Source organism: Stegostoma tigrinum, chromosome X (genome assembly GCF_030684315.1).
Source record: "Stegostoma tigrinum isolate sSteTig4 chromosome X, sSteTig4.hap1, whole genome shotgun sequence".
Taxonomy (NCBI): domain Eukaryota; kingdom Metazoa; phylum Chordata; class Chondrichthyes; order Orectolobiformes; family Stegostomatidae; genus Stegostoma; species Stegostoma tigrinum.
This window is the reverse complement of record NC_081404.1, coordinates 12,410,504-12,429,135: the sequence shown is the minus strand read 5'-3', so window position 1 is coordinate 12,429,135 and position 18,632 is coordinate 12,410,504. Positions and strand designations below refer to the sequence as shown.

At 42.2% G+C, this 18,632-nt stretch overlaps 1 protein-coding gene across 3 annotated transcripts in view; it reads left to right on the top strand.

The window, feature by feature from the left end:
* Positions 1–18,632, top strand: part of kmt2d (lysine (K)-specific methyltransferase 2D) — a 281,603-nt gene that overhangs the window by 252,044 nt on the left and 10,927 nt on the right. For all 3 annotated transcript variants that reach the window (XM_048523503.2, XM_048523505.2, XM_048523504.2), the window contains 5 exons: positions 9,206–9,348; positions 9,780–9,921; positions 11,568–11,701; positions 12,599–13,694; positions 17,187–17,323. In XM_048523503.2, coding sequence (XP_048379460.2) covers positions 9,206–9,348; positions 9,780–9,921; positions 11,568–11,701; positions 12,599–13,694; positions 17,187–17,323 — 1,652 coding nt within the window. The remainder of the gene's footprint in view (positions 1–9,205; positions 9,349–9,779; positions 9,922–11,567; positions 11,702–12,598; positions 13,695–17,186; positions 17,324–18,632) is intronic.

The following is an 18,632-nucleotide window of genomic DNA, read 5'->3' as shown; positions in this document are numbered from 1 at the left end:
TGGAAGGTACTGTCTCAAGTGCCTTGTGAATGTCTGCTCTGGATCTTGTAGTGCAGATAGTTGAGGGAGTGAATGTTTGTGGATGTGGTGCCAGTTAGCAGCTGCTTTGCCCTGGTTGGTGTCAAGCTTGCTTGTATTGCTGAAGCTGCACTTATCCAGGCAAGAAGGAAGTATTCCATCATTTTCCTGATCTGTGCCTTATGCATGGTGGACAGGAGTTTGGGAGTCAGGAGATGAGTTGCATGCTGTAGGATTCCTAGCCTCAGTCTTGCTGTTGTAGTCACAGGTCTTATACAGCTGGCCAAGTTCAGTTTCAGGTTGACAACACACATGCCAGAATGGGCAGTTGGGTGGTCAGCGGTTTCATGGGGATATGGTCAAAAACAGACTAAATGGCTAATGAGAGACTATGGGGGAAGAGAGAAATTTAAAGATGATGTATGTTGAGAGCAAAGGAAAGGGAATTGGAGTATATGTTGGGAGGGGTGTGACTGAGGCAGCCGAGCAGACAGTCTTGATGTTAGTCTTCCTTCATGCGAGGATTATGTGGATTTGGAATGAGGAAGAGGAGAATGTGACTCGTGAAGGATATGGGCACGTTATCAGAGATGAACTTGTACATGATTGAGATCATGGGAATAGAAACAAAAGTGATAGCAGGATCGAGGAAATGACCATTTTAAATGGGTTGGACTTTTTTGTTACGTAAAGGGAGAGTTGGTCAGTGGGAGCACCCTGCTCCAAAATAAATTTCCACAGCATTTCCTCATTTCTCAACTCTTTATCAAGACCGTTTCTATGTTTCAGGTTTTTATGCAATGTTGACAATCTAGTACTACTCGTTTGAAAGTCACATTTTTTTTGTGGTCTAAATTTAGTATTAAGTTTATTTGTGCTGTATTTAAACCTCTGTCCTTCACTTAAAGTTATTGCATGAAGTAATGCTATGATGACACAGACAGACAGCCAAACTAAATCAGCCTTACTACCTATGTGTTCACAACACCAGAAAAAATATAACCTTCAGAGACCCTCAAAATTGACCCCAGTGGTTCTTAACCAGATTTTGAAATAATCAATCTCAGACTATGCAATAATCAATTCTCAACACTAGTTCTGTAGCTTAAACAAAATACTGAACAATTTATTAACAATACAGTAACTTTAACAGGGGGAAAAAAAGTAATCTAATTGATCTGTGCTTTAAACCCATCAACCTTTCTTTACAGCCCCACTCAAAAGCAAGATAAACACAGTTAAGGGATAAATAGAAGAAAATAATGAAACTGGCCAGACAAAAGTGGTTTTCACGATGTGTTGTTCCACAGGCATAGGTGATGGTTTCTTGGTTGAATTTCTGAAGATATCGATCAAGGTCATCTTTTCACTCAGATAAGCGCAGTAATAATTAGTTTTCTATGCTGAGCTTCCAAGAGATGTTTATGGGAGGGTAGACAGGGACCTCTCAGATCTTCATGCTATAGCACCTACAGCCAGACTCCTTTTTTCACAGAAAACACAATCCAAAACCCAATTCAAGCTCTGACTACTCTCTGACAGACTGACCATCTCTTCCATGAGGTCCCAATTACTATTCAACATCACCTTGAGTATAAGGTCTTTTCCAAACTTGCTGGGACCAATTCCTGGGTACTGACCTTGTGAGTAGCCAATTTCTGTTATCTGTTTAAACATAATGTTCTTCCCCAGTGACGAAGCATCTTCAGAACTTTTTGATCAGGACTAACATGCAGTTAACTTCCAGGCCTGGCCTCATGAAATCCTATTTGGTCTGTTTTCCTTTTAATAGAAGCTGTTACCCACATTCTAAAGGTCATCTTTAGCTCATAGTTCCCAGTTCAAAGCTTCAAACCTAAAATAATAAAATAAAAATAATGGGGGATAAAAAAGTTAGCAAAACTATCCTTATCATTCTAGTATCAGTCAGAAGATACTACAGTGGCTGAAAGAACTTTTGACGAGGACTCGTCTACTAAGGTGGTATGAGCTGAGGTCAGAAACGGGAGAGGAGATGTCACACTGCTGGGAGTTTATAGGCCTCCACAAAGTTCCAGGGATGTGGAGGAGAGCATTGGCAGGAGTGAAAGGAACAGGGTAGTCATTATGGGAGACTTTAACTTCCCTAACATTGACTGGAATTGCTATAACCGTCGGATGGATCAGTTTTTGTCCAATGTGTACAGGACGGTTTCCTGACACAGTATGTCGAAGGGCCGACAAGAGGGGAGGCCACACTGGATCTGGTACTTGGTAACGAACCAGGCCAGGTGTTTGATTTAGTGGTAGGTGAGCACTTTGGAGAGAGTGACCATAATTCGGTTACGTTTAGTTTAGCGATGGAAAGGGATAGGAACATGCCACAGGGCAAGAGTTATAGATGGGGAAGGGCAATTATAATGTGATTATGCAAGTCTTAGGAAGCATAGAATGGGTTAACAAAATGCAGGGGATGGGGACAATCGAAATGTGGAGCTGGTTTAAGGAATACATATTGCATGTCCTTGACAAGTATGTCCCTGTCAGGCAGGGAGGAAGCGATACGGTAAGGGAACCGTGGTTTACTAAAGAAATTGTATCTCTTGTTAAGCGGAAGAAGGAGGCTTATGTGACGATGAGACAAGATGGCTCCGATGAGGTGAGAGAGAATAACAGATTAGCTAGGAAGGATTTAAAGAGAGAATTAAGAAGAGCAAGGAGGGGACATGAGCAGATATTAGTAGGTAGAATAAAGGAGAACCCTAAAGCTTTCTATAGGTATGTGAGGAATAAGAGGATGACGAGGGTAGGAATAAGACCAGTCAAAGACAGAAGTGGGAAGTTGTGTGTAGACCCTGTGGAGATCAGAGAGGTGCAAAACGAATATTTCTCATCTGTTTTCACTGAGGAACAGGAGAATATTGTAGAGGAGAAGACTGAGTTACAGGCTACTAGAACTGACAGGATTGAGGTTAATAAGGAGGAGGTGTTATCAATTCTAGAAGGTATGAAGGTAGATAAATCCCCTGGGCCGGATGGGATTTTTCCGAGGATTCTCTGGGAAGCTAGGGAGGAGGTGGCGGATTGCAAATGTTGTGCCCTGGTTCAAGAAGGGCAGTAGAGATGACCCATGTAATTATAGACCTGTAAGCCTTGCGTCAGTTATAGGAAAAGTTTTGAAAAGGATTATGACAGAGGATTTATAATCATCTGGCAAGCAACAGTTTGATTGGAGCTAGCCAACATGGATTCATCAAGGGCAGGTCGTGTCTCACAAACTTCATTGAGTTTTTTGAAAAGGCGATCAAGCATGTGGATGAAGGTTGGGCAGTTGACGTGGTGTACAGGGTCTTCAGTAAAGCTTTTGATAAGGTTCCACACGGTAGGCTCTTGGAGAAAATACGGAGGCATGGTATTGAGGGAGATTTAGCAGTTTGGATTAGAAACTGGCTTTCTGTAAGAAGGCAACGAGTGGTGGTTGATGGAAAATATTCAGCCTGGAGTCTGGTTACTAGTGGTGCCTCAAAGGTCTGTTTCGGGGTTACTGCTGTTTGTCATTTTTATAAATGACTTGGATGCAGGCATATGTGGATGGGTTAGTAAGTTTGCAGATGACACTAAAGTCAGTGGAGTGGTGGACAGTGTGGAAGAATGTCACAGGTTGCAGGGAGACTTGGATAAACTGCAGAACTGGGCTGAAAGGTGGCAAATGGAGTTCAATGCAGATAAACGTGAGGTGATTCACTTGGGGAAGAATAATAGGAAGGCAGAATACTGGGTCAATGGAAAGATTCTTGGTAGTATGGATGTGCAGAGGGATCTTGGTGTCCATGTACGTAGGTCCCTGAAAGTTGCCACCCAGGTTGATAGTGCTCTTAAAAAGGCTTACGGTGTGTTTGGTTTTATTGGTAGAGGGATTGAGTTCCGGAGCCGTGATGTCATGCTGCAACTCTACAAAACACTAGTGCAGCCTCACCTGGAATATCGCGTGCAGTTCTGGTCACCCCATTACAGGAAGGATGTGGAAGCATTGGAGAAGGTGCAGAGGAGATTTACCAGGATGTTGCCTGGTCTGGAGCAAAGGCCAGATGAACAAAGGCTGAGGGACTTGGGTCTGTTCTCATTGGAGAGAAGAAGGCTAAGAGGGGATTTAATAGAGACATTCAAGATGATCAGAGGATTAGATAGGGTGGACAGTGAAAGTCTTTTTCCGAGGATGATGACTTCAGCTTGTACGAGGGGGCATAGCTACAAATTGAGGGGTGATAGATTTAAGACAGATGTCAGAGGCAGGTTCTTTACTCAGAGTGGTAAGGGCATGGAACGCCCTGCCTGCCAATGTAGTGAACTCAGCCACATTAGGGGCATTTAAACAGTCCTTGAATAAGCATTTGGATGATGATGGGATAGTGTAGGGGAATGGGCTTAGATTAGTTCACAGGCCGGCGCAACATCGAGGGCGGAAGTGCCTGTTCTGTGCTGTGTTGTTCTATGTTTTGTAAGAGTTATTGAATTAACGTAACTGAATTGATAATTAACTGGGTTGATTTTAGGCCACATTTTAGAATACCTACTGATTGTTCATACCTGAATGATTAAACCCCTTACAATTCTCACAATTTAAATTGATTGAAATTTAAACTCTAGCAGTGATATAATAAAGACCATGATTTTTCTTTATTTTGGGGCTCCCTTCACGTAAGTAGTGACCAAGCTAGGCCCCCTCTATAGGATATTCCATAATTAGTTTTGTTCCTTGTCGGAGAAAAAATTTTGGTGTTGCCCAGCAAAAGTACCTCCTATGTATGAAAAGGATGTCTTGTATGTCACTTCTGAACAACATAACAATATGTCATAAGCACATCTTAAGTTTGCTCTTGGGCTTGCACTTACAGTCACAAAGAATTCGGTGAAGAACGCAAAAAGGCATACCAGGCACACCTAAAAATTAGGTTTCAACCTATTAAAGCTACAAAACAAGATTACAATTTGTGCCAAACAGCATTAGCAGCAAGTGATAGACAGGACTAGGTAGTTCTGTGGAACTCTGGAACAGTACCTATGGATTGGAGGGGAGCTAATGTAAACCTACTATTTTAAAAGGGAAATGGAAAGAAGACAGAATTGGACACTGGTTAACCTGATGTCAGTAGTGGGGAAAATAGCTAGAGTTCAATATAAAAGATTTAATAGTAGACTACTTGGAAAGTAATGATAGGATCAGACAGAGTCAGCATGGATTTACAAAAGGGAAATCATGCTTGACCACTACTCGAATTTTTCAAGAATGTAACTAGTGGACTTGTTAAGAGTGAGCTAGTGGAAGATGTGGTTTACTTGGAGTTACAGAAAGCTTTTGGTAAGGTCCCACAAGAGATTAGTGTGTAAAATTAAAGCATGTGGAATGGGGGGGTAGTGTACTGACTTAGATAAAGGACTGATTGGCAGTCAGGAAATAGAGTAGGAATCAACGGGTATTTTTCCAAGTGGCAGGCAGTAAGTACTGCAATATGTATTCATGATATAGATGAGGAAACTAAACGTAATATCTGCAATAACAAAGTGTGGAGCTGGATGAACACAGCAGGCCAAGCAGCATCTTAAGACCACAAAAGCTGACGTTTTGGGCCTAGACCCTCCAAATTTGCAGATGACACAAAGCTGAGTGAAAGGATGAGCTGCGAGGAGGATGCAGAGATGCTTCAGTGTGCTTTGGACAAGTTGAATGAGTGGGCATATGCAAGGCAGATGAAGTGTAATGTGGGTAAATATGAAGTTATTCACTTCATTCACAAAAACAGGAAGAGAAATAGTTACCTGAATGGTGATAGACTTGGAAAAGGGGGAGGTGCTGCAAGACCTGGGTGTCCTTTGTTCTCTGTATGCTGCAAGTGAGCATACAGGTGCAGCAGGTAATGAAGAAGGCAAATAGTATTTTGGCCTTCATAGCAAGAGGTTTTGTGTACAGGAGCAGGGATGTCTTGATGCAATTGTGCAGGGCCTCGCTGAAACCAAACCTGAAGTATTGTGTGCAGTTTTGGCCTCCCTAGGAAGATCTGGCTATGGAGGGAGTGAATGAAGATTTACCAAACTGATTCCTGGGTTGGCAGTGTTAGGTTCGTTTTCGGAGACCCTCACGGACTTGATGCAATGACCTGTTTGGAAAAACACAAATCCTTTATAACAAAGCAAATGCAAGCTATGGAAGATCACTGTGCTCAATCCGGCACACAATGCAGGGCCTCGTAAGCAATTCTCCCTGAGCAGCGGACAGTCCCCGCTTTTTATACCTTATCGAGTGCAGAATACATAAAGCAATTTTATATCTCACAATGGCATGATACATAAAACAATCACTACATCGGACAGTGACATCATACACAAACAATTACTACATCGAAAACATAAAGAGAGCCGGATACAGTATTGATCGTTCGTGAAGTGACTGCTACTGGCAGGAGGCGATTTCAAGCTGCCAAAGTGTCTAACTTAAACAAAAGTCAGTGCCCTGGCCCCTTTTAGCAGAAACAGAAGTTACATTCTTTACAGGATCTCAGAAATCTCTCACCTTTACAAACACTGTCCACCTAATCTTATTTGAGACAGTTTCCACATACCCCTGTGCAGGAAGATAAAGACTTAAGAAGTTTTACACCTGATTCTATTCAGGCAGCAAGTTCAAGGCAGTGTCTTTCTACCTAGGTGTAGGAAGATAAGGATTTACTAAGTTTTACACCCGATTCTATTCATGCAGGAAGTTTTAGGGCAGTTTCGGCATACCTCTGTGTAAGCAGATAAAGAGCATTGATTTATAGAGAATACAGAAGTCAATGGGATGTTATCCCAATAACATCTCAGCAGAACTGATGTATGAAACGAAACTGGATCGATTAGGCCTATATTCGCTGGAATTTAGAGCCCTGAAGTAGGGTCACTGGACCTGAATGTTCACTCTAATTTTTCTTAACACGTGTTGCCAGACCTGCTGAGCTTTTCCAGTAATTTCTGTTTTTATTCTGTTATGACTATAGTCCCCGAAATTTAGAACAATGAGAGGGAATCTCATCAAAACCTATAAATGTCTAATAAGACTAGATGAGGTAAATGCAGGATGTTTCCAATGGCTGAGGAGTCCAGAACCAGGGGGTGCAGTCTAAGAATAATGGGTGGGCCATTTAGGACTGAGATGTGGAGAAATGTCTTCACCTAGAGAGTGGTGCACCTGTGGAATTTTCTGTCGCAGAAAGCAGTTGAGGTCAAGCTATTCAAGAAAGTGTTCCTGCTTTCACCCCATATCCTTTAGTCTGAAGAATGCTATCTAATTCCTTCTTGAACCAAGTACTGAGCAGATGATCAATCATGATCATGACGAATGGCAGAACAGGCTTGAAGAGCCAAATGGCTTTTTCTTGCTCCAGTTCTACAATCTTGCCACATTCAGCCATGACTGGTCATGTACAATTAAACAAATCACCAGAAGAGTACACTCCACAAACATCCCCATCTTCAGTCAAAGGTGAGGCCAAAGTATTTGTAACAATCAAGTTGGAAAAAGATGCACTTCATGTGAAAGTAAGAAGCACCTGGAGACACTAAGTTCTGCAAAGGCGATGGACCCTGACAGCATTCTGGCAATAGTACTGAAGATATGTTCTCCCAAACTTTCTGCATCCTAGCCCTTGCAACTGCAACATTGACACTTACCCGACAATGTGGAAAGTTGACCAGGTATGCCCTGTACAAAAAGCAGACAACTCCAATATGGCCAGGTGCTGCCAAATCTATATATTCTTCGATAATCAGTAAAGTGGTAAAAAGAGATATCAACAGTGTTGTCAAGCAGCACGTGATCATAACCTGCTCACTGCTTGGTCTAGGTTCTGCAAGGCCCACTCAGCTTTTGACCTGATCGCAGCCTTGGTTCAAACATAGACAAAAGAACTGACCTCCAGAGGAGGAGGTGAGAGTGACTGTGCTTGACGTCAAGTCAGCATTTGATTGCATGTGTCATTAAGGATCCCTATCAAAACAAGGGTCCATGGGCATTAGGTGGAAAACCATTTTTGCTGGCACAGAGGAAGGTGATTGTGGTCGCTGGCGGTCATCTCAGCTACAAGACATCTCTGTCAGTCTTCCTCAGGAAGTGTGCTGAACCCAGCCATCATCAATTGCTTTATCAATGAAATTTGTTCCATCATAAGGTCAGAAGTGGGAATGTTTGCTGATGATTAGACAAATATTCAGCACCTATCATACCGAGACAGTCGATGCCCAAATGCAGCAAGACCTGGACGATATCCACGTTGGGTTGGTAACTGGCAACTAGCATTGCATCACTTGCTAGGGTTGCCATTCTTCAACAAGAGAATCTAACCACTGCGTTTTGATATTCAGTGGCAATACCATCGCTGGAACCTGCATGATCAACATCCTGGGGGTTACCACTGACCAGAAACTGAACTGGACTAGTTATATAAATACTGTGACTATAAGAGCAGGCCAGAGGCTGAGAATCTTGAAGTGAGTACTTTGCCTACTAATACCCCAAAGCATGCCCAGCATCTACCATGGCACAAATCAGAAGTGTGATGGAATTCCCCCCGTTTGCTGAGATGAGTGCAACCCAAACAATATTCAGAAAGCTTGACAAACATCCCACTTGGCACCTTCTCTACAAGTATTCGTTCCCTCCACCATCCATGCACATTTGTAGCAGTGTGTTTGATCTGTAAGATGTGCTGTAAGAATTCCCCAAGGCTCCTGAGACAGCACCTTTTGTATACCCGTGACCGCTCGCATCTACAAGGGCAAGCACAGCCAATGTGTGGGAACATTGCGAGGTCCCCTCTCAGCCATTCACAATGCTAACTTGGAAATGTATTGCATTGCCCATATTCTGTTACTCCCTCCCTCGTGGCATTATGCAACTATCTAAGCCTGTAGTGGTTTAAGAAAGCAGCTCAACACCACTGTCTTGAGAGTAACAAGGGATGGGCAATAAGTGCTGGCCCAGCCAGGAATGCCCATGCCCCATGAATGGCGGGGAAAAAAGTGGAGGGCACTTCTGTTCAAGTAAATAAATATAACCTTGTTAGTGGGTAATCTTTTAAAGTTTAACAAAACAAGCATGTGTAATGTTATTTGTTGTTTGTTAAGTACACTCTTGAGTTAGTTTGAATTGCTCATTTGCACTTTATTTTTTCCTTAGTATTTCCTGATACAAAGCCATTTGTAGATACAGAACCATTTGGGGGAAATACTGAGAAGGATACATCTTTCCCTGGGCCATGGAAGAGTGGTAAAGGAAGCCAAGTTGCAGTCACACTGGATGTCTCAGGAGCTGCTGCTAAGGTAAATATATCATTTACTGTGTATGTCCTGCCCTGGTTTGTCTTTCCAAAATGCAGCACCTTGCTTTTATCTAAATTAAACTTCATCTACAGTTCCTCGGTCCAGTGCCCTAGTTGATCAATATCCATTGTACTCTGAGATAACTTCTACCACCAATTTTGTTGTCATCTGCAAAGTGGTGAACCGTGCCTCCAGTATTCTCATCCAAGTTGTTTATATCAATGACAAACAACAGTGGACCCAATGCCAATCCTTGCAGTACATCATTGGTCACAGGCCTTCAATCTGAACGACAACCCTCTACCACCACCTCTTTCCTATCGGCAAGCCAGTTTTGTATCCAGTTGGCTAGGTCTCCCTAATCCTAATCAGTAGAAAGTCACGTGGTTTTGTTTGCAATAGTGATGCATTTTTACTCTATTTTCATATAGGACATAAACAGAATGATGACAACTTTTGCTCAGCTGCTTCAGATGAAGATCCCAGGTTCTTATGAAGTTACGTCTGTTCCTGACAGTCCACGCTCCTTTTTACCTGATGGAAAAAGAACTATATTGGATGCTTCTGATCAAGGTAAATGAAAGATTGTGCCTTTCTTGGAGAAAGTCATCTTGCAAGTCACTGGAAATCAGTTTAAAATAGGTTTCTGTGCCCTTTCATAATGGTGTTCCTTACAGACTATTTTGAATGTAATCCTCAACCTTTCAAGAATGAGGTAAAGTCAAAGTGTTGCCAATACTCAGTCGGTGAAACAGCATCTGTGGAGAGAGAAACAGTTAATGTTTAGGTCAGTGACCTTATGTCAACATTGTCTGATTTGAATTTAGAGTTTGAGTTTTTATTTCTGAGATATTGCCCTTGAATGGTGTGAGATCTAACTTGCCTGTAAGTGAAAGTAATGGTCCAAGGGCATCATCCATGTTCTGAAGTTTTTTTCCCTGATTTTGCACCGGCACCTTGTAAGTTGAAATACTAATATCTGCATGTTAGTCCTTTCCATTTTATATTTTCATTAAGATTGGATCTTCTTATGCCTCAGTATTCAAATGAAATGGCCATCCTGCAGCACTTTGTCCATCTGCAAATCTTCACATGTAAACTAATGAAATAAGACTACTTGCTCCTTCGCAAGCAGCATACAAATCTTACCGATAGTGCTTTTGACCACACTTAATGCCCTCAAAAGAAAATTGTGCAGAATATTTTCCACATCTGAAAAGATTAAACAAATATCTATTTCAGAATGCACCATAAACAAATTTATGTAGAAATCGCAATGATGAAACAATCCTTTCAGCCCAACCAGTCTTTGTTGCTGTTAACCTGCACATAAACAGTAGCCTGAAACCCATGTGCTTCCTCAATTCCCACATCATTTCCATGTCACCTATCGAATTTGTTCTCTTTCAGGAATTATGCCCTTGTGGAAGTTGTTAATTCTATATGTGTGGTGACCGTGTTTTGTACCAGTGTGCAACCGATTCCTATCACTGATATTTGCATTGACAAGCTTACAAACTAATGCATATCTTTTTAAAACATTGGTTGATCAGCTGACCCAAATAAGCAAGTGCCTTGAACTGTGCTTTTCAGCTTATTTCCATGTGGAAATGAGATAAACAAAGAATATGTTTGCCCAAAACTGTGATTGTAATTTTGATTCTTAATTGAATTTCAACATTTCACATTAAACAGAAAAACCAAAAGAACTCTACTGGAAATCAAAAACAAAATCAGAAATTGCTGGAAAGGCAGGTCTGACAGCATCTGTGGAGAGAAAGCAGAGTTAACATTTTGGGTCCAATGTCCCTTCTTTGAAAATGAAGCTTGTATATGAATGAGAGCTGATGCAAGGTCACATGACATCAGCACCAACAACCCCCCCCCCCCAAAAAAAAATCAGAAATGAGCTGAGAGAATATGCAGTGCCGAAATATTCCACAGGACCACCATGTCCTGTAAGTTACATGCATGCCTGACAATGCAGTAATCTAATGCTGTTTGTGTCACACAGCTGAAGAATAATTACAAGGAATGTTGGCTGTTCGTCTTATGAAGTACGGTGTCCCAATGGCTTTTTCCTGAACTGCTATTTATCAGTATTTGTGGGGTCAAAGATGTGACTCTTTTTTTGAAAAGACAGTTGCCAGCATTTTCAACCAGTTTGTGATGTTAGTTGATCATTACTAATGACTGTAACTTCTCTGGGTTTTTCATAGTGGGCTCCAAAGAAGAACCAATGGATCTGGAGAAACTGGTGCTGGAAAAACATAATTGGTTCAAACAGTATGATGTTACATTGCCAGGCTCCACTGTTAAGGCATCAGGAAAAGAGCTTGCAACTGTCACGCCGGTATGTACGTACTCTTGATTATAATGCTCCCTGTACTTTGAGGAACGGGGTATTAAGTAAGTCTAGTGATGCATCATCGATATCCATAGTCTCTTAGAGTTTGGTTGTCTCCATTTGAGAATCAATAAAGAATTTCCCAGTTTTCTTAAAATTAGAAACAGTGGTTAATTTTTTTTTATAATTTCCCTCCAGAGTTGCCATTGCTTGTAAACCGGGAGACTGGTACATAATATTACACTGATGAAAAGAACAGCCATGGGCTTTATGGTTTTACTCATCCTTAATTCATTGTTAGCTTAGGTAGCTATGATAGATTTTCAATGGTTTGACTTTGAATTTAGAACAATAAATTGCCCCAAAGTTCTTTATTGAAATGAAAAAAACCTGGAATACCAAATCATATGATTAGGGATGGGATTCATTAGTGACAGGTGGGTTTTATGGATCCTTCTGTCAGAAGTAGAACAGCAGCAATGTCTAAAGGATTAAGGAGAGCGTTGGAGTATCAGCTAAAATGGCTCAATGCTGTATTGCCAAGAAAGGAGCAAAGAAAATCGTATGCAAATTAGGCCAGAGCTGGAAAAACTGAGGGTGCATGCTGAAACAGAAGTGTGAAGAGTCTTCCAAGGAAATGGAAAGATCAGGCGTTGGAGGCAAGGTCAAGAATTTTGAAAGGAATGCAATAGGAACTGGAAGTTGGTCCAAACAAAGATGATTGGGATCGGGACTTAGATATGCGCCAGGATGAGAGTGGTGGAGCTTTAGCTGATGCAGTTTGTAAGTTTTTATTGATAGAGGGCTTGATTGTTATTTTAACTATAATTTGGAAGAATATATTGATAGCTAATGCTTTTGTGTCCCTATGTTATAATGGCCATTTTTACTTTTTCTTTTCAGGAAGTTTCCTCTGATGGTCCAATAAAGGAAAGAGTTGTAGTGCATCATTATAGCAACAATATGTCTATCCTAGATGTTCACCAGCTTCCCATATTACAACCAGAGAGCTCTCCACCCTCATCCCCCAGTGTATCGTCACCTGGAACTCCAGCAGAGTCAAGTAAACCTGACCCACCAGTTGAGTCACCAAAAATCAAACATTCTCTTCCACTGGATGAAAAGCAGTTTGAGGAGCCTCCGCCGCAACTGAAGAGGTGGAGGGGAATCCGTTGGAAACGTTTGGAACTTAAAGTCTTATTTCACAAGGGGAAGTTTAAGCATGTGTCTCAACATGAAATTGAAGAGCTTATTCAGAAGCTGGGAACATCGTTAAAACCAGACCCCATGCCCAAGGACACTAGGAGATGCTGCTTCTGTCATGAAGAAGGTGATGGAATTACAGATGGGCCTGCAAGACTCTTGAACCTTGACCTGGATTTGTGGGTGCACCTAAATTGTGCGTTGTGGTCCTCTGAAGTGTATGAGACTCAGGCAGGGGCACTGATAAATGTGGAAGTGGCTTTCCACCGAGGACTCACCACAAAGTGTGCTTTTTGTCAGAAGACAGGAGCGACTACCGGTTGTCATCGGGTCCGATGCCCAAACACCTATCACTTTGCTTGTGCTATTCGTGCCCGTTGTATGTTTTTTAAGGATAAGACTATGCTTTGCAGTCAACATAAACTGAAGGGAGCAAATGAGCAGGAAATTAAGTGTTTTGCTGTTTACCGTCGCGTCTACGTTCAGAGAGATGAAGTGAAGCAGATTGCTAGCATTGTACAGCGAGGCAAGCGCAGTCACATGTTTAGGGTTGGTGGGCTGATCTTCCATACCATTGGTCAGTTGCTGCCCCATCAGATGCAGGAATTCCACAGTGTGACAGCTCTTTATCCAATTGGATATGAAGCAACACGTATTTATTGGAGCATGCGATACACTAACAAGCGTTGTTGCTACCACTGCACCATCAATGATACAAATGGGAAACCGGAGTTTGGCATCCAGGTTATTGAGCAAGGACATGAGGATCTGATTGTTACTGACTGGACCCCACAAGGTAAGAACAGTTCATGCTTGTCACAGTAGGTTTTTTACACTGAATGATAAAATTATAATTATTTCCAACACTTCATAAGCAAGAACAAAAGTCATGGATCTCCTCACCCACCCTGTCCCTCTACATCCAAAATATCAGCCTAAAGTTACACCTCATTGTGTTTTCCTAGTGTAACTAATCACGTCCTTTTGAATACAGTATTTTGCCTCCCACTCATCAGTTTTAGTTTGTAATTCCACATAAATTTCAAGCAGATTATGCTGTTGCTTTGTGTTTCTAATATAATATAGAACTTTATATAGACTAACTGGATTGAATTTCAAAAAAATCAGAATGAATGGCTGTCTCTTGTGCTGTTGTGTGATTTTATTTGGAAATATTGCTCTTCCTCTTCAGTTGTTTGTGGAGATGAAGCTAGTAATCTCAATCATCACCCTGCATAGTCAGATGATCTCTTCATCTCTGGGCTGTACATACAGTTTTATTTTAGACTACGCGGTTAGTTCGGCTCCTAATGTGCTTGGTAGCTTCTACTGTCAAATTCATAATTTGTCAGATTTGCTTTTGTCTTAAAACTAATTATTATTGAAGCAAAACTTAAATGTATTGTTTTCACTTGACAGGTCACCAAAGACTCCTTGATATTTGACATGCTATATCCTCATTTGGTCAAATGTCCTTGGGGTTACTCATTCCATTATTCAAGTTTTTTGAAAATGTTAGGTCTTCATTATATCCTCCTTTGACCTCTCTTTGAATGAAACTCCAAGCCTAAACATTTATCCAAAGGGACACTGGTAACTATTTTATGATGCCAAGTTCTTAATGACAATGTGTTTGAGGTTTCCCTTGGATGTAGACAACCTAGCTCTGTGTGGTTAAACACTATTCAAAGCATAAAGATGATATCTGGTGTTATGGACCAGACCAACCCGCCTTCCCCCCCCAAAAAAACATACTAACAAAATAATCTAGACCCTAACTTTTTCTTATTTTAGAAGTAAGTGTCAGGTGTTGCGTTGCGTTCCGGATGCAATTCCATTGGCCAAACTATTCAACGTTAAGCAAAACATGCTTTATTTTTGCACAACAGTTAAAATACAGACAAAGTAAAAATAAGAGAATTGGCTTAACTGTAGCTTGTTTGAAATTCTAACAAAACAATAGATATATTGACGACAACTGCTACTAATTAACGGTTCCAATATAGTAACATCCCTAAACACATCATTGGCAAAGGCAAATTCAATAAAATTGTCTCATGCAATTCTAGCAACAGGAAGAGAGCCCCAGCTTTTAGCTGTAACAGGGAGAGGAATAAGGGCTTCCACGTCCAGCTTCAAGACCCAAGCATCTGCTTTTGAAAGCTAAAACTAAAAATCCTGGTTCTGTGGATATTTGACCCCACCCATTTTGGCTGCTTCTATGGTTCAAAATTCTTTTTAAAAAAAAAAGACAAGGCCTCACAAGCTCTGGACATCCAGTCCCAATACACCTGCATTCCCCATGCCGATGTTCTAAAAGCTTTCCGCTTCTTCCTGTCCCGCAGACCCAACCAGTCCCCCTCCCCTGACACCCTCATCTGCTTATCTGAACTCGTCCTCACCCTCAACATCTTCTCCTTTAATTCCTCCCACTTCCTACAGACAAAGCGGGTGGCCATGGGTACACGCATGGGCCCAAGCTATGCCTGCCTCTTTGTAGGGTACGTGATACAATCCATCTTCCAAAGCTACACTGGCCCTATCCCCCATCTCATCCTCTGTTACACTGACTGTTTTGGCACCACCTTGTGTTCCCACGAGGAGCTCAAACAGTTAATCCATTTCACTAACATCTTCCACTCCAACCTTAAGTTTACCGGGACCATCTGTGACACCTCTCTCTCCTTCCTGGACACCTCTGTCTCCATCTCTGGCATCCACCTGGAAACCGATATCCATTTTAAACTTACCGACTCCCACAACTACCTGGAATATTCCTCCTCTCACCCACCTTCCTGTAAAAATGCCATCCCCTATTCCTAATTCCTTCGCCACTGCTGCATCTGTTCCTTAGATGAGGCATTCCACAACCGAACATCCAGATGTCCTCCTCTTTTCAAAAACTGCAACTTCCCCTCCATAGTGATCAAAAATGCCCTCGACTGTGTCTCCTGCATTTCGCACAACTCATCCCTCACACCCCCTATTCGCAATAATAACCAAAACAGAATCCCCCTCATCCTCACGTACCACCCGACCAACCTCCAAATCCACCGCATCATCCTCCAACATTCCCGCCATCTGCAATCTGACCCTACCACCACAGACATTTTTCCGTCCCCACCCTTATCTGCTTTCTGGAGGGACCACTCTCTGCATGACTCCCTTGTCTGCTCCACACTCCTCTCCAGCCCCACCACCCCCGGCACTTTTCCCTGCAACCGGAGCAAGTGCTAGACCTGCCTCTATACCACCCCCCACTCCGATCCCAGGCCCGAGGAAGACTTTTCACATCAAACAGATGTTCACCTGCACATCAGTCAATGTGATATACTGTATCCGCTGTTCCCGTTGTGGCCGCCTCTACATGGGGGAAACCAGATGGAGGCTTCGGGATCGCTTTGCGGAACATCTACTCTGTCTTCACAACAAACAACTACACCTCCCAGTTGCGAACCATTTCAATTCCACTACCACCCACCACCACTCCTCAGACGACACGTCCATTCTGGGCCTCCTGCATTGCCAATATGACGCCACCTGAAAGATGCAGGAACAGCATCTCATATTCTGCTTGGGAACCCTGCAGCCCAAGGGTATCAGTGTGGACTTCACAAGCTTCAAAATCTCCCCTCCCCCGACCATATCCCAAAACCAGCCCAGCTAGTCCTCGCCTCCCTCACCATTCCTCCGACCTCAAGCCCCACTCCCATCCCCTAACCACTAACCTCATGCACATTTCCTCTCTCCTTCCTCCCCCCCCCCCCCCCCCCCCCGCCACCCCACCCCCCGACCTGTCTCCTTCTCCACCACTTCCCCCTCCCCCCTCGGTCGAGATAAATAGATTTGTCCGATTTTTGGCCTTGGAGCTTCTGCCTGTGACTTTGCAGACAGCTCAGTGATGCTTCATGCAGATGACATTTTGTCAGTACTGCAGAGGTTTCTGCCATAATTTTTCAGTCCATTGTGTTACTGATCTCTGGGCAATAGTATATACAGGCAGTGTGCTTCCCTGAAAGTTTCTATGATCATACATCTTGAAGTGACTGACTCAAGAGCAACCTTAGTAGAGGTTTAGGAACTAGTTGCATGTTATTTCTACATATCAACAGTTGGTACGTTCACTAGGCGGTGGAGTAAATAGCTTGATTTTGTTTTAGCAGGGAATGGATGAGGAGATGCAGAAGCATGCTATGCTTGGTGTCTAGTTATTCTAATATTTCAGCTGCAAAGCCGCAACTTACAAGTATCCTAGCTATATTTTCTGTTTATTCCCTGTTTTACTCAGGTGTTTGGAACCAAATTCTTGAACCAGTTGTGCGACTGCGGAAAGAAGCAGACATGTTACGACTTTTTCCGGATTACATTAAAGGAGAGGACATGTTTGGACTCACGATCCATGCTGTCCTAAGAATCGCAGAGTCGGTAAGCAGGAGGGCATAGAGAAATACCTGTGCGCAAAAAATGAAATTGATAGATTCTCAGTTTTAAAATATACATACTTAAGCCACGTCTGACCTGTAACCTAATGTAAAATTTAAATTCAAATATTTTGATGAATGGTTGTACAGTTATCTCCCATCACAGAAAAGGCAATTAAACATTACAGATAATGGTCAGGTGACTGAGGTGAACAGTGTTCATGATAATCTTTACTTGAAGATTTATAAACTAACTTAATTAATTTTCCAAATTTAATGATTAATCTCAACATACTAACAATAATAACTTCTATTTATATAGCACCAGTAACAACATCCAACTCCATTCATGTGAGCATTGTAAACCACGATTATGGCACTGAGCCACAAGCAGTAGGTTAAATGACCCAAAGCTTGGCCAAAGAGATGTTTTAGGGGGTTGTGGAACTGAAGGAATCTGAGAGATGGGGGCTAGGAATTTTGAAATTAAGGAATTGCAGCACTGGAGCTGGTATAGGTCAGGAAGTGCTGGGTTGACAGGTTTGAGTTAAGACAAATGTAGCAAAGTTTTAAATAACCATGTTTTAAAAAAAACACGGAATGAGGACATCAGCTAGAATTGAGTTGGAATAATCAAATCTGGTGGTAACAAGGTACTAATGAGGGTTTTAGCCGCAGATGAGCAGAGGCAAGGGCAAAGTTGTAGTGGGGTCGAGTGGTCTCAGTGATGGTGCACATATTTGGTCAGAAACACATGGCTGAGTCAAGTATGATGTCAGGGATTCAAGCTTTCTGGTTTAGTCTCAAGACAGTTAGGGATAGATGGGAGATAATGGGAACTGCAGATGCTGGAGAATCCAAGATAACAAAGTGTGAAGCTGGATGAACACAGCAGGCCAAGCAGCATCTCAGGAGCACAAAAGCTGACGTTTCGGGCCTCGACCCTTCATCAGAGAGAGGCTCTCTCTGATGAAGGGTCTAGGCCCAAAACGTCAGCTTTTGTGCTCCTGAGATGCTGCTTGACCTGCTGTGTTCATCCAGTTTCACACTTTGTTATCTAGGGATAGATGGGCTTGGTTGCTCAAGAACAGAGTTTGGAGTGGTGGGAAGGTAAATTTTGTAAGAGACTGATGTGCTGAAATGGGAGCTAAAAGTAGAGGAGGCCAGAAATTAGCCTGTTGGTTGGAAAGCTGAGATCTCCAGTGTATCTAAAATGTACACATGAACAGTGAGATACTACATCATAAATCTAAGTTCTTTAGACACAAAAGTGCCTAAAGCACAGCAAAATGTGTATAGGTGTGGAATTGTTT